Raw genomic sequence first — 18,748 nt, forward strand, 5'->3', positions numbered from 1 at the left:
GCGATCCTCCCAATTCAGCCTCCTGAGTAGCTGGAACCACAGGTGTACACCACCACACTCAGCTAATTTTTTAAATTTTTTTTTGTAGAGATGAGGTCTCCCTATGTCGCCCAGGCTGGTCTTGAACTTCTGGGTTCAAGTAATCCTCCTGGTTCAGCCTCCCAAAGTACTGGGATTATGGGCATGAGCCACTGCACCTGGCCTACACGGATTGAGATTTGAATGTTGAATCAATTTTGTACTCCTAGGATAAACTCAACTCAAGTCATGGTGTGTACCATCCTTTTTAATTATTACGAGATTCAATTTGCTAGTACTTTGTTGAAGGCTCTTGCATCCATGATCATGAAATATACTGGCTTATCATTTTCCTTTAATGTCTTTATCAGGTTTCAGTATCAGGGTTATTCTGGCCTCTAACACAAGTTGGTAAGTGTCTCATTTCTGGAAAAAGTTTGTACAGAGTAACAAAGCTTGTAAAGTTTGTAATATTATTTCTTAAATATTTTATTTTATTTTTATTTTTAGAGACAGGGTCTCATTATGCTGCCCAGGCTGGAGTGCAGTGGCTACTCACAGGTGCACTCCCAGTACTGATCAGCATGGGAGTTTTGACCTGCTCCATTTCTGACCTGGGCTGGTTCACCTTTCCTTAGGTAACCTGGTGGTCTCTTGCTCCCAGGAGGTCACCATATTGATGCTGAACTTAGAGTGGAAATTCAATTGGCATAGCACACTACGGCCCAGAACTCCTGGGCTCAAGCGTTCCTCCCACCTCAGTCTTCTGAGTAGCTGGGACAACAGGCATGTGCCACCGCGCCCGACTAGTTCTTAGGTATTTTATAGACTTCACCAATGAAACGATCTGTGCAAGGTGTTTTACTCTCTGAGGCTTTTAAAATTACAAATCAAAGTTACTTATAAACAGCTATTCATTTCTGTTATTTCTTATGTCGGTTTTGGTGACTTGTGTTTTCATTGAATTTGTCCATCTGTCAAATTTATTGGCACAAAGTTATTTATTCAATTAATATAAATGCATTATATAATGTGCAGTCTTTTGTGTCTTCTTTCACTTAACATGGTATTTTCAAGGCTGTAGCATATTATCAGTAATTCACTCCTTTTCATGACCAAATTATACTCCATTGTAAGGATACGTACAGTATTTTGTTTATTCATCAGCTGATGGACATTGGGTTATTTCCACTTTGCCTATTATGAACATTCATGTATAAGCTTTTGTGTGGACGCAGGTTATTTCCCTATTTTGCATATCAGAATTACATATTCAGTTCTCTTGGGAATATTACTAGGAATAGAACTGCTGTGTAATGTGGTAAGTATATCATTTGATGACATACCAAACTGCTTTCCAAAAAGGCTACACCATTTTACATTCTCATCAGCAACGTGTGAAGGGTCTAATTAACCTATACCCTCTCCATCATGTGTTACTGTTTTCTGTTTTTTGTTGTTTTTTTTTTTGGAGACAGGGTTGCACTCTGTCACCCAGGCTGGGTTGCAGACATGCCATCAGGAATCACTGCTCCTCCCAGGCTCAAGTGATCCTCACACCTCAGCCTTCCAAATAGCTGGGACTATAGGCACATGCCACCACATCAGGCTATTTTTTAAAATATTATTTTAGTAGAGATGAGTTCTCCTTATGTTGACCACACTGGTCTGAAAATCCTGAGCTCAAGTGATACAACTGCCTCATCCCCACAAAGTGCTGGGATTATAGGCATGAGCCACCACACCCAGCCTTGTACATCATCTTTTTGATGATAACCAATCTAGAGGGCGTGAAGGGGTAACTCGTTGTGTGTTTTTTTTTGGGTTTTTTTTTTTTTTTTTTTTTTTGCTTTTCCCTAAAAACTAGTTATGCTGAACATCTTTTCATGTGTTTACTGGCCATTTATAGAACTTCTTTACAGAAATGTCTATTCGAATCCTTTGACTAATTTTTAATTGGGTTTCTTTTTATTATCAAGTTATTTCCATATTCCATATATTAAACTGTTATTAGATAGTATATGATTTGCAAATATTTTCTCCCTTTCTGTAGGCACCCCACACACAGTCTTGATTATTATAGCTTTGACACTGAGGAGTGTAACCATTATTTCTTAAAAATATTTCTTCTGACCCATTCTCTCTCCTCTCCTTGAATCCAATTACATGCAGACTGCCTGATATTATCCCAGAGGCTCTGTTTTTCCTCTATACCAATTTCCATCTCTCTATTCTCCAAACTGGGTAACTTCTATGGATCTGTCTTTGAGTTCAAAGAACCTTACTTCTGCCATCTTTAATTTGCTGTTAAGCCCATGTAGTAAATTCCTCATTTCAGATATTTTTCTAAGCAGTTCTACAACTTTGTGATTTTTTTCTTTTAAGTTACTGAATTTATAATAGTTGCTTTAATTCATTTTTCCGGTAGTACCAAGAAGTGGATTCTCTTAGGTCAGTTTCTATTGAGAGTAAAATTTTTTTTTATTTGATATGGACCATATTTTCTTGCTTATTTGCAAGTCAAGTAGTTGTTGATTGTATGGTGGACACTGTGAATATGTTGTAAGGATTCTAGATTATACTGTCTTCCTTTAAGATGCTAAGTTTTGTTCTGGCTGGCAGTTAACTTACTGGCAGCTCTCCTTAATCCTAAAAAGGCAGGTCCAGAGCAACTCTTACTCTAGGGTTAAAGACTGGCAATAGAGATTGCCAAACTTTCTGTAAAGGATTAGACAGTAAATATTTAACACTGTGCAGGTCATACAGTCTCTATCCCAAATACTCAAGTAGGCTGTTGTAGCCGCAAAGCAGTCATAGACAATATGTATATGAATTTCCATGAGTGGATGCATTTCAATGCAACTTTATTTATGGTCATCACTAAATCTGTATTTCATGCAATTTTCACGTCACAAAATATTTTTTTAAATTTTTTTCTAACCACTTAAAAATGTAAAAACTACTCTTATATCACAGGCCATGCAAAAACAGTCAGTGGACCACATCTGCCAACTCCTGCTCTGATGTATGATCCTTACTCCAAAATCATGGCCTTTCTGGCATCTCAAGTAACTGCCTAGTATGTAGCCAGATGTCTCTCCACTTTCAATGAGCTGGAATCCAACATTTCCCAGCATCATAAGACGTTCATTATCTTTTGTCCACTCTTAACCCTACAACATCCACTATCTACTAGACCTTGCAGAGTATCAGCTATGCATGTGCAACCCAGGCCTCAGCCAAGCACCCAGGGAGAACATACACGTACACTTTGGCTCCTTCTTCTCTGATACCCTGCCTAGCAAGTTCCAACCACTTCAGCAGCCCAGAACTCCAATTTGTGCATCCTCAGCTCAACTGAACTTATTTGCTCTGCTTGAGCTCCACTCTCCGTACCACCGTCAGGCAACCGTTCCAAAGCACATGGGGCTCACCTTGTTTGTTCCCTTTCTAAGGTTCAGTGCTAAAAACAGCTCTATTTCATATTTTTGGTCCTGTTTTCTAATTGTTGATGACTAGAGGAAAACTCAAATACCAGTTACTCTGTCACGGCTAAAAGTATATGTTAACATCAATAAATATCTGATGAATAAATGACTAAACAAGCCTTACTTCATAAAGTTCTAAGTTTGCATGACCCTCCATGATCTCCACCACCTGGTATTCCTATCTTTCTATAATCCCTTCCCCCTTGCATGTGGGCAGAACCTGTGACTTGCTTCTAACTCAAAGAATGCGGCAAAGGTGATGGGATGTTACCCCAGTGATTAAGTCATGTTATACAGTAAGATTCTGTCTTACTACCAGACTACCTCTAGACTTTCTTTGTTGCCCTGAAGCAAGTAGGCATGTAGGGAAAGTCCACATGACAAGAACTTCACATGGTCTTTAGGTGGTCAATGCAGCTTATTACTGACAGCCAACAAGAAGATAGGCCCCTCAATCCTACAACCATAGGATATGAATTCTGCCAGCAAAGTAAGTCTAGAAGTGGATTCTCCCTCAGTTGAACTTCCAGTTAAGAACGCAGCCCAGCCAACACCCTGATGGCACCCTCATAACCTAGGCAGAAGATCCAGGTATAAGCTATGCCCAGAATCCTGACCCACAGAAACTGTCAGAGAACAAATGTTGTTTTAAGCTGGTGGTAATTTGTCAGACAATAGTAGATAACTAATACAACATACTATTGATAGATACTATAAAACAGCTACCAACATTTATAGCTGGGAAGTGCAGGCAGTGATAGAAGCAAAGGAGAGACCATGAAATGCACTCAAGAACTTCAGGAAAGAAAAGCTACCATAGACCTATGTCAACAACACATAACAGAAGGAGGGACATGATAAATTCCTTCAAAGAAACACAGTGGCTCTTGGCCTAGCAAGAAAAAACTTGTCCATCAGAAAAGAAGCTTGCTCAGTCACACAAAAATACTCAAGGAACAGTCAGGACCAATGCAGGGCCTTTTCAAGCATGGTAAGCAAAACAGGATTTGCCTGCTGTGCTTGAAAGACAGTTGGTTCAAAAACCTAACTTGTGTTATCTCTGGCATTCAGCAGAGTTCAGCACATAAGCACTTATCTGAATGTTGATCTTATTTTACTTAACAAATGTGAGCTCTTACCCTTAATCATTGCTGTCAACATTCAAAATTAAAATGTCTCCTCTCCTCAAAACCAAAACGCACCAAATCAGCACCATGTTACCAAGAGGAAGAAAGAGAAACACCAAGGTTTTATAGGATTTGTTTACTCTATTAAACTTTATTTAGGATTTGCAACAGAACTGGGCATTTTAAAGACCCCACTATTTTCACCTGATGTCATTAAACTTTTGAATCACGTTAACTCCTTTCTTAAAAATTCCATGCACTGTTCTCAACATGGACAAAGAGAGAAAAAATTTTTTTAATTTTAAAAAATCTACATACTGTAAGTAATCTTTTAACTGTAATGTCGCTTTGCAAGCAGCATGCCTATAGAATTAATGAAAAAAAATACAGAGAGAAAACGCAAAGGTGGCAAAATGTTAAAAAGCAGCAAATCCAAGTGAAAGGTATTATGAGTATTCACTGGACCACAATTAACTTTTTTTTTTTTTTTTAGATGGAGTCTACTCTGTTGCCCAGGCTGGAGTGCAGTGGCATGGTCTCGGCTCACTGCAACCTCCGCCCCCCAGGTTCAAGCGATTCTCCTGCCTCAGCCTCCCGAGAAGCTGAGATTACAGGCACCTACCACCATGCCCAGCTAATTTTTGTATTTTTAGTAGAGACAGGGTTTCACCATGTTGGCCAGGCAGGCCTCAAACTCCTGACCTCAAGAGATCCACCTGCCTCACCTCCCAAGGTGCTGGGATTACAGGCATGAGTCACTGCCCTGCCGCACAATTAATTTTTCTAATATATGTTTAAATTTTTTAATATAAAAAACTGGGGACACAGAAATGAGATAATTTTCTTGGTAGTCTCACCAAGTTTAGGAATCAAAATGTCCTTAAAAACCAATGAGAAAAGCTTGAAAAAGGTACCATTTTCATTGTTTTGGTAAACAAAACATACATCCAAATCTATATGTTATAAAGCAATTAACACTCTACAATTATATTTATCTCCCAGAAAACAGAAAATACAAAAATGCCTATAAAAATATTAATTTTCTGATTCACCCTTAAAAGCTTTTGGTTCTACAGACAATTACCATTAACTTTTAGATCTTCATTGTTCTCTAACTCTTGTTAATCAACATGTGGTCTGGTGGAACAATATCATAGCATTACCTATGCACTTGTAAGAAATGCAGAATCTCTCTGAATCCAACCCAATGCTGCAGAATCAGAAACTGCACTTTAGTAAGAGACACAGGTAACTTGAAAGCACATTAAAGTTGGAAAATCACTATTGTAGACATTAAAATGCATTTATTATAAACATTATAAACCTATACAAATCACAAACATCAAAGTCAGTTAAAAATTAGAGGAAATATGTCTGTTTGAAAACTGTTTAACAGTGTTTTTTTGAAGAGTTTAGTCTGAACTACTGATCCAAATGTGTGTGTGTGTGGCAGAGGCAACAGGATCTCTTAGAAGCTTTGATATTGCACAAAAAAATCTAATCAAAATCTATTACTACCTTTGAAAACAATTGTAAAAGAAATTCTAAGAAGTCTGGTTAAAACATCAACATTATCTGGCATACTCAATACAACATCACAGAAGATAAATGCAGAGACACCAAGTGACACAAAATTGTTACTCAATACATCCAATCTGTTGAATGTATAAACTATTTTCTACAAACTTTAAAAACCACTTCCTCACTAAAAGCATTGATTTTCTGCCTGAAAATTAACACTTACCCAGTTTCATTATAATCAATCAAAAATCTATAAGGCAGTACAATAGAGGCAGGCCTACATCAATCAGTACAAGCTATCAATTAAACATCTGAAGACAACCTTTGAAGTAACCTAGGTCCTGATGCTCCCCTAAATGAATGGAACTTAGTATATACAGAAAAAAAAAAAAAATCTGGGCAATAACTTTCCTCTAACAGGCCAGGATAAGAATAAGTAAGAACAGCTGAAAGAAACACACTGATAGCTTGAACAAACTCTAAATGTTCTCTGTAATTTCCTTATTAACTGTAAGATTCTTTTTTCTATTTGCTAATAAACTTTTCTACTGGGAAGAAAATGTATGACCTACTAAGGATCCCAAAGAGTTTATATTTATGTGGATTATATTACTGATATTTACACTAGAAATTAGAGCTGAAACATTTAAAAAAACATTAATTCACTTAAAAATACCAAGAATAAAACCACTATACATTAACACTAAAATTTTATTTCCACAAAAATCAACTATATTTCCCAGAACAACAACAACAAAAAAAACAGGAACACTGGCACTAATTTGTATTTTTGCAAATAACTTTAATGCCTTAATAGACAACCCATGGATTACCTTAAACTTGCTTCTATGTTCAATATTCTACAATATGTTGTTTTGGTTGAAGTATATAAAGAAAATTCAGGCTCACAAAGATATGTAGTTTAAAAGAAGTATTTTAATAGCCTTTTTGGCTTTGTGGATATTCTTCAATACTACACCAAATTTAACAAGTTCAGTTTATTATATTATTATTATTTTGAGACAGAGTTTCACTCTGTCACCCAGGATAGAGTGCAATCACTGTGAGTGGTACAGCTCAATGTAACCTCAAACTCCTGGGCTCAAGTGATCCTTCCACTTCAGCTTCCCAAGTAGCTGGGACTAGAGGTGCATGCCACCATACTTGGCTTATTTTATTTTATTTTATTTTATTTTATTTATTTTATATATTTTATTTTATTTATCTATTTTATTTTATTTTATTTATTTTATTTTATTTTATTTTTAGATACAGAGTCTGCCCTGTCATTCATTCTTTCATTTGTTCATTTATTTTTAGAGAGAGTTTTGCCCTGTCACCCAGGATGAAGTGCAGTTGTCTGATCATGGCTCACTCCAGCCTCGAATTCCTGGGCTAAAGCAATCCTCCTGCCTCAGCCTCCCAAGTAGCTAGGACTACAGGTGCACACCACTGCGCCCAGCTAATTTTTAAACTTTTTGTAGAGATGGGGTCTACGTTGCCCAGGCTGGTCTCAAACTTCTGGGCTCAAGCAATCCTCCTGCCTCAGCCTCCCAATGTGCCAGGACTGCAGGTGTGAGGTATCATGCCCATCCAGTTTATTGTAATAATAATGTGGAATCTGAAACATTACCAATGAACATTTTCTACTCTGTTACATTAAGATTTCTTATTCTAATGTTGCACTTTGAATGGATCTTTTTACACATGCATAATCTTGTAACATCAAGCACTGGTCATCTGGAAATGTTCACTGATTTACGCATTCCATATGTTGACCCTTTCACTATGAAACTTTCAAAACATCAGATGTTAAAATAACCACCAATCTCATCAGAAAATTATTTAAGAATAAAGCTTTCAAGTTTACAGTGGCATCATGTTTTCCAAAATTCAAATTTTCACTTAAAAGTTGAAATTTTACCACTGACAACAAATACTATCACTTGTTTTCCCTGCAGTGAGAGGTTCACTTTATTCTTTTTCAAGAAAATGTCTAACAAATAACAAAGTCTCAACAACCACAGTTTGTCTGTCAATCATTCTTTCAAGTAAAATAATGGTGTTTCATAAAAATAAGTGGCCAGTTCAGCTGGCAACCAAAAAATTACACAAGTGCTTTTCCTCAAGACAACTATATTTGGCATGCAACAGAAGAGCTTTATGTGTACTTCCCATTCCATCGTACAGGATACTAAAAAGACATGTACTTAAGAGTCAAAATTAATAATAATTAATACTTTGTACTACTACATCCAGAAAAGTCTTAAACTGGTGTTCTTTTTACTCTAAGTGTGTGGTTATAAAGAAAACAATGACAACTAGTACAGTGAGGTACAATGCCCTGCTTTGTGCTAAGGCACCCACAGTTTTAACCACCATTGTTTTTGCATTATCAGTGTAAATGTTAACACAATGGGAAGGGCCAATAACATCCTGATATTATTATATCATGGAAACAGATTTGACCTGATGAATCCATTGAAAGGGTTTCAGGAACCCGACACACAGAAGGATCTCCATATTTGTTGAATGAATGAATGAGTGAATAAATAAACAAAGAGACAGCTATGATATATTTTAATCTAGATTTCAAAGTATTTTAGAGCTTATTTTTCACACACAAAAAATCTAATTATTGGAATTACCTTCCAACATTAACCGAAAAGACTTGTTAGGCAATATAGCACCCCTACCCCTAATATGTTTGAAGTAGTTTTATCTCCACACCTCTCTAAACTTAAATTGTTGTATATGCAAGCATTCCTTGCTTTGCATGTAACATGGTAAATGAAATTCATGCATACCAACACTATGTGCTCTATCTGTACTGTTCTTTGGTAACTAACATGTTTAATAACATGGTATTGTGCAAAGCACATTATAATAAATGTACACGGAAATAAGCTCTAATGACCCACAAACTCAAATTCAGTAAAACAGGAAGGAAAAGCATCACATGAAGAATGAATGAGCAACCTTTGGGCAGTAACTATGAATGGACACCCCGATGGGAAAGAAACTCAGACACCTAAATGACTTTTTCAAACTCTACATGCCTGTCTCCAATAATGTATTGGAGAGAGGCCAAGGCAGGTGGATCACTTGACTTGAGGTCAGGAGTTCAAGACCAGTTCAAGTACCTGAGACCAACATGGTGAAATCATTGCTATTTGAGAATGAATCACTGTTCGTGATCAACTAATATAAGAGACCGACATGGTGGAATCATTGCTATTTGAGAATGAATTACTGTTCGTTATCAATTAATGTAAGTGTTTCCAATCACAAAAACCAAATGGTGTTTGTGAATTGGGGGAGGGGAACAGAGCAGAAGCAAGGTGGCTAAGGGAATGAGGGACCAGCACTTCATAAAATATTGAGACAAAATTAGGTCACACTAAATTCAGTCTGGTCTTAAAAACTACAGGAATGAACATTTTTCAAAACAGAGGTAGATCAAATCTTTGGAATTCTATCTCCTAACCCTTCTCTTAATTCATTCAAAATAGCCTTAGAATTACTCAACAGTATTAGGTTGTCCCCTCTGTACTTCCATATCCACGTCTACATGCAGGATTTTTGTTTTTTCTAGCCGACTTTTAAAAATTAACACCAACTTTCAAAACTTTAAATTTTATTTTTTATAGAGGCAGGGTCTCACTACATTGCCCAGGCTGGTCTTGAAATCCTGGGCTCACCTCGGCCTCCCAAAGTGCTGGGATTACAGGCGTGAGCCACCAAGCCTGGCCCAAAAACTCGTAAATTTTAAAAAGTGTATTCAGCACTAATAAAGAAAAGCAGTTCATATATTAAAAGTTTAAGTGTTTCTGCCAAGAGTTAGGAAAAAATTGAAAAGTATCTTATAAACAAATACTAATCGAAGCTTAGCAACTAAAACAGTGTCAGGGGAAAAGCAATAAATAACTTCACTTAAAAAGAAAATTCTACTCGAAGTGTATTTATTATGTATCACAAATGGGACGAAGGAGAAATGCAATTTACTATACCTTAAAATGTACTGTGATGTTCCAAGGAAGAGCTGAACTTGATGCAAGAAGATCAAATAGCAAACCAATTGGATAATGCCTAAAAATGAAACAGTATATTTTGAGAAAATAAATATTTAAAGTTATAACTACAACGCCAAAATAAATTTCCAACACTTATTTTAACACCAAATGTCAGGGGCTTTAATCACAAATCACAGGAAGGCTACATTCTACAGTTACGTGCCTAGGCTAGTATGATCTACTTTCCAGGCATCAGGTGGTTTCCTTCTAACCACTCCATTCCCATAGAAACCTCAATATGCACAATGGGATTGTGGGCAAAGGCATTTTTTATCAGCCATGTGAACTGTTATGTCACAGTACTGTTGCATCTAATTGTCATCCCTGTATTCATAAAGGACAGTTGATTTTTGTAAATTTATTTAAATATGTTTTTTACTTTTAGAACTTAAAATTTTAAAAAACTGTAAGAACCAAGATGAGCAACTAAAACGCATGCAAATCACCTATTCTGTGGTTATTACCATTAACATTATAGCATATACATTTCCAGTCTTTTACCTACACATACATATCTAAATACAGATTAGGACTATCCTTTACAAACTGTACTATAACTTTTTTCACATAATATAATGTCAACATTTTCCCAAGCCACTGAATATTCTTCTGAAACCTAATTCTAAATTTAAAAAAATAAGTTCCAAAATAAGAGAACATTTCCTAATATAACCATTACCCACAGTGAAGTAAATAACTTAGCAATAAATAAACATGACTAATACAAATGTTGTAGATTTCAATGGACAAACCTTAAGTCATCCTTTTAAAAAATCTAAAGTAAATTAGCTTACTTGGTTAATCAGAATTAAATAATACAGGTTGAGTATCCCATTTCCAAAATGCTTGGGATTAGAAGTGTTTCAGATTTCAGCTTTTTTTTTTTTCTTCAAATTTTGGAATATTTGCATCATATTCTTACCATTTGAGCATCACAAATCTGAAAATCTGAAATGCTGGAATGAGCACTTCCTTTGAGTGTCACGTCAGTGCTCAAAATGTTTTGGATTTTGTAGTCTTAGATTCTGGATTTCAAATTGTGGGATTTGGGATGCTCACCCTGTACTCACAACAAGGGCAAAAAGAAGACTACTTGGTGTTATACACAGTCCTGTCTTTATCTGTATAATCTATTAATGAGTTACTCCTAGATTTAAGAGCTGCAAAATTTGAAAACACATCAAATTTATCTCAAAATGAGTAACTTTGACCAAGATTCAAATGTCAGTTAATATTATCTATGCTTGTGCTACTCTGGGCACGATGCTTATGGGATAGCCCTGCACTGCAAGGAGCAGTACACATTTGCTTATATATATAAACATAGATATATGTTTATATATATAATTGTATATATAATTTATGCTTGCTTACTTGTATAGAATTATGGAAAAGTCATCAGTTTCTAGAGATCATGTATTTATTTGGTAGGAATTTAGGATGGGCTGGGTACTGTAACTCAAGCCTGTAATCCCAACACTTTGGGAGGCCAAGGTGGGCGGATCACTTGACTTGAAGTCAGGAGTTCGAGACCAGTTCCAGTACCTGAGACTGACATGGTGAAACTCTGTCTCTACCCAAAAATACAAAAAAAAAAAAATTAGCTGGGCATGATGGCACACACCTGCAGCCCTAGCTACTCAGGAGGCTGAGGTGGGAGACTCTCTTGAGCCCGAGAGGCAGAGGCTGCAGTGAGCCAAGACTGTGCCACTGCACTCCAGCCTGGATGACAGAGTGAGACCTTTTCTCAAGAAAAAAAAAAAAAAAAAAGAATTTAGGATGAATGCCCTGTCGGTAAAAATAAAACAGTGGGGGTACTTTTAGTCTTACATGCATTATATCTCTTAATAATATCCCTTAGATTTCTCTCTAATCAATCCTTTCATATCCAGAAACTAATACTGAAGAAAATTCTGGAACCAGGAAAAACTCTCGCCTCAGTCAAAACCTAAAATTAAAAAAATATATACATACACACACACACACACACACACACATATATAGTACTATAGACAAGTTATAGATTTAATCCAATTCTGATCCTTCTCTCTGAAGTATTAAAATTGAACAAGCTCTAAATAATACCTTATACTTTTACAAAACAGACCTTTTAACGTCTTCAATTTATTTTTTAGAATATCTCTCTTAGGTATCTGCAGCAGGGTTAAAGATGAATATAGGCACTTAATTAAAGTTTTATTCACTTGGATTTCATTAAAAAGACTTAACATTTCAAAAGTGACACCATATTGCTTTCCAAATTCTAAACAGCACTGAAAATACAAAGAACTCCGCTAAGCAAAATAGTCTAATCTATTAGATAAGATTCACTCGAGATCACATAAAATTACTAGCAATCCAGTGTTTTACATATTCCCTGCCATTAACAAATGTGTGAAACACTTTTGTGAATTTGTAAGCAAATTCTAAAACAAATATATCTTAAAGCAATCTATAATATAAAATCAAGTAATTTTTTTTTTTTTTTTGAGACAGGGTCTTACTCTGTAACCTAGGCTGGAGTGCAGTGGTGCAGTCAGAGCTCACTACAATCTTGACCTCCTGGGCTCAAGCGATCCTCCCACCTCAGCCTCCTGAGTGGCTGGGACTACAGACATGTGCCACTATGCCCAGCTAATTATTTTATTTTTTATAGAGATAGTGTCCAACTATGTTGCCCAGGCTGGTCTCAAACTTCTGGACTCAAGCAATACTCCCACCTTGGCCACCCAAAGTAATGAGATTATAGGCATGAGCCACTATGTCCAGCCCAAATAACTCTTTAAGGAAATATCTGGATCAGAATACAAGTTAAACATAAGACTCAATCATCAATTATTTTTTTAACCCTCAATATTTAAAAAACGAGAAAACTATAAATATTTTAAAAATGAGAAAATTATAAATACACAGAAGCTTGAACAAAGTACATAATAAACAACTGCTGAATGCATAAATCGAAGAAGTCCACAGACTAACCCTAGGTACAACATAAAGATCTAATGGAGCCAATTTTAGGTTCTGAGTTTCTTTTTTGAGCAGTTCCAACTATTTTAATGATTGACACTTCATGACTTTTATTCATTCTTAAAGGTATTCCAAAGAACAGAAAAAACTCACTTTAAAAAAAAAAAAAGATAAAACTTACTCCATGTAGTAATTACCATCTGGAGCTACTGGACACTTTTATAAATCTAAGATATATTTTAGGGTCTTAATGATCTTATTGTTTCCTATGTATCGAAACATTTTACTATTTCATCACTCTAGAACTTATTTCATCATTATTTGTCAATTATTCCCAATAAGACACTAAAACAGTAAGAATTTGAAAAAATAACATGATGCCTAGAAGGATGATAGAAGAATGTACCCTTCTTTCATTTTCTTATGTGTTGCCTAAAGTATTGAAACATCTTTCAATAAAGTGTAAAATAAGCATGCAGGCTGGGCGTGGTGGCTCACACCTGTAATCCCAGCACTTTGGGAGGCTGAGGCGGGTGGTTCACCTGAGGTTAGGAATTCAAGACCAGGCTGACCAATAAGGTGAAACCCCGTCTCTACTAACAATACAAAAATTAGCTGGGCGTGGTGGCATGTGTCTGTAGTCCTAGCTACTCGGGAGGCTGAGACAGGTGAATTACTTGAACCTGGGAGGTGGAGGTTGCAGTGAGCCAAGACTGCAACACTGCACTCCAGCCTGGGCAACAGAGGGAGACTCGGTCTCAGAAAAAAGAAAAAAGCAAGCAGACTCCATTCTGGAATCAGTTTTTAGCTATCATTAACACAGTTGAAAATTCCAAGTTTCTCATTTTCTACCAATAATGGCAGAGAAAAAAACTGACAGAGGAAGATGTTTCACAATTATTAGACAAATCAGGACAAAATACAAAGAGAGACAGCAGTACTCTAGACTTTAATGATAATAGTGAAATTGATCATTTAAGTGAAATCTCAAACTCTGAGTCTTTAGATGATATCTTAAATTTTCCATAGCTCAAGAACTAATAGAAGAACAATATATTTCTAAAGACAAAAAGGAACACATGGTAATCTTAACAGCTTAGTCATCAACAGAAAAAACTTCATTACATGATATTTTATGACAAAAACCTGGACCATTCCATTTTACTAAAAGAACGTGTGACAATATTATTTCATCTTTTATGCTATTTACACAAATTTATTTGATAGTGGGCAAATGCAAAAGTTCTATTTATATAAAAAGAAGACTGAAGGAATTAGATCACATAGAAATGAAAAAAAGTACTGGGCTGCTCAGTCTAATTGGTGTTGATTCACATAAAAAAGAAAATATTTCATAATGAAATCATGAGCTGGCAAAGGGTTTATAGATTTCTTCAAGTATTATTAACACTATTAGATGCAAGAAGGGCCAGAAGTAATAAACTAGAACCTCTCAGAGGTATATTTGAATGTATAAAAATTAATGAGCAATTAGTTGCATTCAGGGGATGTTGACCATTTTAGATACCTTTAAAACTAGAAAAATATGAAATGAAAATGTAAATTTGCTGTACTTAAACCTGTATTAAAATTTCTAATAAAGTTGTTATACACTATTCCTTTATTCTAAATTCTCTAAATTATTTGCAAAATGACTTACACACACACACACACACACACACACACACACACACACACACACATATATTTTAAAGTTCATTGGGGCTGGGCATGGTGGCTTATGCCTGTAATCCTAGCAGTATGGAAGGCTGAGGCAGGTGGATTGCTTGAGCCCAGGAGTTCGACACTAGCCTGAGCAACATGGCAAAACCCTGTCTCTACAAAAAAAATTAGCCAGGCATGATCTGTACTCAACAGAGGGAGACCCTGTCAAAATCTTTTTTTTTTTTTTTTTTTTTGAGACAGAGTCTCGCTCTGTCGCCCAGGATGGAATGCAGTTGTGCGATCTTGGCTCACTGCAACCTCTGCCTCCCAGGTTCAAGCGATTCTCCTGCCTCAGCCTCCCGAGTAGCTGGGATTACAGGCGCGTACCACCAAACCTGGCTAATGTTTGTATTTTTAGTAGAGATGGGGTTTCTGTTGGCCAGGCTAGTCTTGAACTTCTGACCTCATGATCTGTCCGCCTCGGCCTCCCAAAGTGCTGGGATTACAGTCATGGGCCACTGCGCCCAGCGCTAGCCTGTCAAAATCTTAAAATTTTTTTTTTAATTTCATTGGTCCCAGATGGTAAATGATGACAACTCCTTTGTCTTGGCATATTAAGAATTAGGAGATAAATTTAAACATATGCTTCCTTAAAATTATATTTAAATTTAAATTAGCTGGGCATGGTGGCATGAACCTGTAGTCCCAGCTACTTGGGAGGCTGAAGTGGGAGAATTGCTTGAACCCGGGAGGCGGAGGTTGCAGTGAGCCAAGATAGTGCGACTGCACTCCAGCCTGGGCGACAGAGGGAGACTCCATCTCCATAAAAAAAATAAATAAAGTATTAACATAAAAACATTCTAAATATTATAAAAATGAATAATCATCCTGTTATGATTTTTTAAAAATAAAAATGAACCAGAAAAACGAAGGAGTAAGATAACCATTTACTTATTTCTATTGTCAAATTCCATAATTAACATGCGGTTCAATACAAATTTTTATGTTAGAATTATTTTCATGCAAAGATATTAATTCCAAACAAATATGCTATCTGAATTCACTGGTTCCCAGATTGCTTATTTCTAATGAATCTACTGATATTCAACACAATCTATAAAAGAAAACAGAACTGGCAAAAATTAAAGGTACTGAGTTTCTCTAACACTTTAATCTGATTTACATCAAGGATTTCAAAAGTACTAATTTGTACAAGTCTTCTAAACAGATATTATATACAGTTTTGTGAGGAGGCTTCTAACCCACAACACAGAAACCACATACACCCTAAGTAAATCATAACGTAACCATTGGCTATTATGTTGCTACTTCTACCATCTACCTTAAATTTAATAGAAAAGGAAGTAGTAAGGATTTGAACCTGGAATACGGTCCACCCTTGGTACGTGTGGGGATTGGTTCCTGGACCTAGCTGGATACCAAAATTCGCAGATGCTTAAACCCTTATATTAAATGGCATAGTGTTTGCATATAACCTACACACATTCTCCCGTATACTTTAAATTATTGCTAGATTACTTATAATACCTATTACAATGTAAGTGCTATGTAAATAGTTGTTATACCATATTGGACTTTTTGTGATTTCATTTTTATTGTTGTATTATTATTAGTTATTGCTTTTTCCCCCAAATATTTTCAATCCATGGTTGGTTGAATCCATGGATGCAGAACCCATGGATACAGAACACCAACTCTTATCCAGAACTGTATTTTCTATGTAAATAAGAGGACCCAACTAGCTAAAGACTCAGTGTATTGCCCTATAGAAAATGACTGCATGAGAACAGTATTAGGTCTATTTTTACACTTTGTTCTTTTTCTTCTTTACATTGCTCTAGTCTTCCATATTCAATTCTCGAAGTGAATATATTTTAATATTTCTTTGCTTTTTGTTTTTTATTCATTACTCCATTTATATGTGTGTGTATGTTTGTGCATGTGTGCACATTGGCACATGGTGTAGCAATAATGGATATTCTCAGAAGGGACATGATTCTAGTATAAATATCTGTACTCAGATAGCAAACTAATACAAGTATTCTAAAATCAGCACTGAAAGAATTTTCCCCATACTGGAGAACTACTGCCCAAGTTCATGTCACTAAAATAAATGCCTCCTATTCGGAAAGTTGCTGCATTCTGATTCACTGGAAACGGGATTACATTTCATTGTTAACTGCAAGCATGTAACTACAAATGCAAACCAAAGTAATTTGATGATTGCTGTGAATACTGACTTACTCTATATGTAGGACAAACACAAACAACTATAGAGTAGCAATGTGTTTCACAGCTTTCTAAGCCCATTCTTATATATGAAAAAGTTCAAAAATAATGAAGGGATACCACATATATAAAATCTATGTAAGTCACATTTCAAAAATCTAGTTTACAGAATACATTGTTAACTCCTTTATGCCTAGTTTTCCATTATTGGAACGCTAAGCTTGTGGGAGTTATGTAAACTGTTCAAGGTCATTGACAAGGTCTGATTTTTCACACACAAAAAATTTTAATCTCCTGCATAAATGGGTTAAGTTCCAGAAATTCACAACCTTAAAAAGACTGGAAATAAGACAGAAGAATCTGTTAGCATTTATGATTAAAATGTTAAATGTTTTTTAAAAAATTATACACAGGTTTTCACTAAAGCATTTTGCTAAAATCTACTTTTGAAATCACAAAGAGTATTAAATTCTGAGTCATTCTATCATGTCTATGTTTAAGATCAACATCAATACAGCCATGGGACATTTAACAACATGGATATGTTCCGAGAAATGCATTGTTAAGCAATTTCATTCGCTGTTCAAACATCACAGTGTACTTACACAAACCTAGATGCCATAGCCTACTACGTACCTAGGCTACATGGTGTAGCCTAATGTTCCTAGGCTATAATCCTGTACATCATGTTACTACACTGAATACTCTAGACAACTGTAACACAATGATAAGTATGTATGCATCTAAACATAGAAAGGATACTATAAAAATACAGATTATCATCTTCTGGGACCACCATCCTAAATGCGGTCCATCATTGACCAAAATCATGTAGCCCAAGAGTATGTATTTTTTTTTACAATTCAAAAAGTAATTTCAACTTCTTCCTTTTACCACCTGTCCTGAAAGTCAATTTGCAGAGTAAAATTTCCCATTAAAGTTATTTATTTTACAGTTGACAAAATGAGAAGCTTGTTCTAAATTTTGTGCTTGAAGGTCTAAGATCTAAACCAAAATTAGGGTTTACTTACAAAGTATTCTTCGGAAGGACCAAGAACTGGTCTCTTAACATAATTCTAATATAAAACTAACAAATATAAAATGTGAACACCAGTTGTGGTAATAAGAAACTTCACCCCTTAAAATACAATGTTAGAGCACCCTCTGCTGACTAACATCTCAGTCTGAAGAAAGAGACTCTATTTTGAGTTAGGCCAGCACTTTCCATTTCCCATGTAATTTTTAAAAGCTACAGATGCAAAGATAAAGCTCTAATCAGACATAACCTCCTTGTAAGCTCTCTACAAATCAACAACAACAAATGTATTGAGTATTCATTATAAGTATACCACTGTTCTTAAATTTTTTAAATTCTAATTTGGACAAATTGATATAAGCAATTAGAGAGAACAGGTAAGATGTGAGAAAAAATTTTAAACAAAATGTTAGCAGGTGTGGTAAAAAGAGCCCTGAACTGATACTCTCAAAATCTGGGTCCTAACTTATTTGAACAAGTTACCTTACTTATTTGAGTCTCGGTTTTCCAAATAAAAGCAAGGGGCAAATTTAGATTCATTCATTCATTCATTCACTGAACAAACATTTACTTATCCCCTCCTATATGCTGCTGGTTTAAGTA

At 35.7% G+C, this 18,748-nt stretch overlaps 1 protein-coding gene across 8 annotated transcripts in view; it reads right to left on the reverse strand.

The window, feature by feature from the left end:
• Positions 1 to 18,748, reverse strand: part of ATG5 (autophagy related 5) — a 143,880-nt gene that overhangs the window by 100,865 nt on the left and 24,267 nt on the right. For all 8 annotated transcript variants that reach the window (XM_518659.7, XM_009451766.5, XM_063813329.1 and 5 more), the window contains one exon: positions 10,165 to 10,243. In XM_518659.7, the coding sequence (XP_518659.1) occupies positions 10,165 to 10,243 (79 nt within the window). The remainder of the gene's footprint in view (positions 1 to 10,164; positions 10,244 to 18,748) is intronic.

Source organism: Pan troglodytes, chromosome 5 (assembly GCF_028858775.2).
Source record: "Pan troglodytes isolate AG18354 chromosome 5, NHGRI_mPanTro3-v2.0_pri, whole genome shotgun sequence".
In the NCBI taxonomy this organism is placed as follows: Eukaryota; Metazoa; Chordata; class Mammalia; order Primates; family Hominidae; genus Pan; species Pan troglodytes.